Raw genomic sequence first — 3,916 nt, 5'->3', positions numbered from 1 at the left:
AATGGGGCTTAAGACTGCAGGTAAAAATTCATATGGTCTATAAAATAAAGAGTGCGTGCAGCCTGCGGGAGGAGGGGGAGGAAGAAGAAGAAGAGAGAGTAGTTAGTGTGAAGAACTGTATGATCCACGAGTTCTCTTTGTCTTCTCATTTTCTGACAAATACAAAATCCCTCTTTCTCCGGAGACACAGAGAGATGCTTCCCTCGTAATCATCGACATTGTATTTTTGCCAACAAGTGTGCACGTTGTCACAGGTCCAGATACACAGTGAACAAACACATGGATGAAACGAGCCGATAATAATCAAATAACGCAGCATTAACTGTGTGTGTAAAAGACACCGTATCCAAATGCGTAACGCGCAGGGCACCTGCGGCATCTCTCCTCCTCTCTGTGCGCAGCCTGTTTCCTTTAGTATCGGTTTCGTTGCTCTTTTTCAACAAAGTGTTAATGACTTTTTGTGTGTGTCAGTGGTGCTGTGTAGGGGCGGTCTCTCTCTCTCTCTGCCCTGCCAGTTGTTGGTCAGGTCTGACGGAGGGCGGGTTCGTCCCTGAGAAGGTTAAGTAGCTGCCCGCAACGGAGCAGGCAGGGCATTCAGCAGCAGTCCGCATGCGACTCTCTCACCTCTTCTCTGCGACTGACTCGCAGGAAAACTCGGACTTTTATACCGGGGCTAAATTTAGGGGGCTGGCCGGTGCGCGGCGTCCCATCCTGGACGCACTTCCTGATTTGTGCTGCGGAGCAACATTTATAAGAAAAGCAGATTGTTCAGCCGCACAGGAGAGAGGAGCAGCAGCTCAGTGGACCGCAGAAGAAGCATCGCTCTGAAGCTTTTGACTCTTTAAACCCCAAGTGTCTTTGTTCAGTATTTATTAAGGAATTAATTTCTATCTTTTGGAAATGGCCTTGAGTGGGTCCATTTTACCTTCAATCTCTACGTTTGCCAACCAAAAGGAGAAATGTTGGGAAGATGTAAGTTATGTTTGATTTCATCACACAACTCAATTCACTTGTGTTGCTGGTGTCAGTGTGTCCTGTCATGTACTGCTGCTGTTCGTTTGTTCCTCGGCACTCACATTGTGTTATTATAGTTTCTAAGTGACGTTCTTCGCTCTCGGCGCACTTTATGTGCTCTTCTCGAGTTATTGTATCTAAAGTGTTGTGAAACATTGTTGGTTGTGGGTTTTTGAAACAATATATTGTGTTGTCTCCTCCCTGATCCAGAGATGGAAGGGCGACATGAGCAGCGCTGTGCTCAGCATGGACTGCAGCTGTCTAGGCAGAAAAGACGAAGAGGACCTGGATAAGTTCTTGGATCTTGAGTTTATTCTCGCTAACACCGCCGTCTCTGACAGCGTCTCAGGGACTGGGCCAGAGTCCTATCGGCTCCAGGACTCCGGGACGTCCGCATACCACCAGCAGCAGCAGCACAACGGGATTCCCCCGCAGCCTTTCACTTACACCTCTGCCCCGAACGTGAGCAGCCCACCTCCACCCTACAACAGCCTGATGGCGGAGCTCCTCCGCTCCGACGTGGACACCAGCTTCCTTCCGGGGAACAGCCCCAGCATCCAGGGCAGATTCCTGATCAGCTCCACGCCTTTCCACACCGCTCAGGATTTATTCCCCGAGCTTCCGAGCATTAAAGCGGAGCCAGCCTCTATGGACACGTACGGCCCGGTCATAGGTCTGGTCCCTCAGAGCTGCACCAAAATCAAGCACGAGGGGAACGTCTCGTGCATGATGTCCTACGAGCAGCAGCCTCGGCTGGCGAACTCCCCGCAGGCTGCGCTGGGCAACATGACGCCGCCACTCAGCCCGGACGACCTGAGGAGTAACTCCACCTCGCTGACTTTCCCGCAGAGCTTCCACCCGCACCGCCGATGCGCTCCGGGGGGATTTCCTCACCCGCACAGCGGCATGCAGCTGCCTTTCCCAGGGGCCCACCACCACCAGTTCCCCGGCATGTTCGGGGAAGACGCGGCCATGGGCATGCCGCAGCAGCCGGCTGCCGGCCACCGGATGCTGCTCACCCCGCCGTCCTCCCCGCTGGACATGGACACCAAACCGAAGAGGGGTCGTCGGTCCTGGCCGAGGAAACGAACTGCGACACACACCTGCACTTTCAGCGGCTGTGGAAAGACCTACACCAAGAGCTCCCACCTAAAGGCGCATCTCCGGACACACACAGGTGAGGTGTGCGTGTGACGCGTGCTGGACGCTTTGTTTACCATTCTATTATTTATTTATATATATTAATATTATAATCCCTCATAACGACCTGCTGTCAAACTCTGAGCTCGCTCACGGCTGTTGTGTTTGTGTTGACAGGAGAGAAACCCTACCACTGCAGCTGGGATGGCTGCGGCTGGAAGTTCGCTCGTTCCGATGAGCTCACACGTCACTTCCGGAAGCACACTGGACACCGGCCGTTCCAGTGTCACCTGTGTGAGCGGGCCTTCTCTAGGTCCGACCACCTGGCGCTGCACATGAAGAGACACATGTGAGGACAGTCCTGTGGGACACAGACTGAGCTGACACAGAGACACGTGTCATAATAAAGAAGGAAAATACATAAATAGAGACTCCAGGAATATAAACTTTAGTGGTACCATGACAGCATAAACTGCCATACAGTGTGATGAGGCCACTGTTGACTGCACTGTGACACCTATAGGTATGTTATAGGAATATTAGAGTGACTCTTCATGGGGCAGACGGAGCATCTACACCAGATGCCTTCAAATGATATTTTGTAAACAAAATCTATTTAAAAAGTATTTCTGACGGAAGTGACAAACAAGGAGCAGATAGAGCCAGCCACACAGACACACACCAAAGTGTTTTTTGTAACCATGTAGCTGGTACTACTTTTTGTATGGAGTGCTATTTATATAGAGAACAAATTAAAGGAACATTCCACTAAACATGTCAGGCACATGCTGCTGAAGCAACTGGAAGCAGACAATCCTTTGAAGAGCAATGATTACTTGTTGTATTGTCACCATGAGTGCCTTCTATAACCATAATCTCCACTGGCTCAGACACAATCACAGTTTTATTCTGTGTCTTATTTTGTAAGAGTAAGCAGCACGAGAAACAAGCTTTGAGACAATGTTTTGTTCTAAAACTGCCTTTCTTTGTGTCCTTGTTGAAAGCTTGAATAGATTGAGTCTGTGTGTTTTCTACTATTTGAAGTCAGGCTCTCAGAAGTCAGACGTCACCTCAACAACAGCTGACTGACAAAGGACGACACAGTCTTTGGCAAAAAGCCATGTTTGTTTGTGCCTTGAACACATGTACTGCCTTGTAAATATATTTTTTTATATAATGTAAATAGTTTATTTTAATGTACATATTAAACTAAATGAACAACACGATTTCTGAGTCCTAAGTTTGATTGACAATGCTTAAGATAGAGGCTTAGCAGTTATGTACACATACATACGCGAGCTGGCCTGGGACCCCCTAAAACCTCCACAATCAGCAACAAGGGGCTGTGAGTGTATCACTATGGGACAGAGCAATGAGACAAAATGGTTCAGTACCAAAATATGTCTATTTTCAACTTCTCATATATGTGCAGGTTGTGTCCATATTAACTAAAATCAATCAATCAATATGACAACACACACACACACACATACACACACGCACCAAAAGCAATAAAAACCAGGAACTGAGGAAGCACTATTGTCATGAAAATACATAAATAAAATGCTATAAGTAATAAAATATATAAAGTTGAGTCCAAAAGTCTTAAACACCTCCCCACTGCACCCATCCCAACGTAACACCACCCTCTCCGCTACAAATGATAATGCACATGAATCACAGAATGTCCCAGGACCAACAGCACCGGCCAGGCTGGCATGGACCCCACAAGTCTGCACAGAACCCAAGGAGCCCCTGAAGG

The 3,916-nt window shown here is 48.4% G+C and overlaps 1 protein-coding gene across 1 annotated transcript; it reads left to right on the top strand.

Annotated features, from left to right (window-relative positions):
* The first annotated feature begins 587 nt into the window (after positions 1-587).
* On the top strand, positions 588-3,380 carry LOC141004745 (Krueppel-like factor 2). The gene is made up of 3 exons (XM_073476403.1): positions 588-972; positions 1,225-2,191; positions 2,332-3,380. The coding sequence occupies exons 1-3, from the start codon at positions 901-903 to the stop codon at positions 2,505-2,507; spliced, it is 1,215 nt and encodes a 404-aa protein (XP_073332504.1). The 5' UTR covers positions 588-900; the 3' UTR covers positions 2,508-3,380.
* The last annotated feature ends 536 nt before the right edge of the window (positions 3,381-3,916 follow it).

This window comes from Pagrus major, chromosome 11 (genome assembly GCF_040436345.1).
Source record: "Pagrus major chromosome 11, Pma_NU_1.0".
NCBI lineage: Eukaryota > Metazoa > Chordata > Actinopteri > Spariformes > Sparidae > Pagrus > Pagrus major.
The sequence above is the reverse complement of the archived record's forward strand: the minus strand, read 5'-3'. Positions and strand labels throughout refer to the sequence as shown.

Coding starts and splice junctions, on each gene's coding strand:
- LOC141004745 (XM_073476403.1), top strand. CDS start 901: ATGGCCTTGAGTGGGTCCATTTTACCTTCAATCTCTACGTTTGCCAAC. Junction 973..1,224: donor AGGAGAAATGTTGGGAAGAT/GTAAGTTATGTT, acceptor TCCCTGATCCAG/AGATGGAAGGGCGACATGAG. Junction 2,192..2,331: donor GCATCTCCGGACACACACAG/GTGAGGTGTGCG, acceptor TTGTGTTGACAG/GAGAGAAACCCTACCACTGC.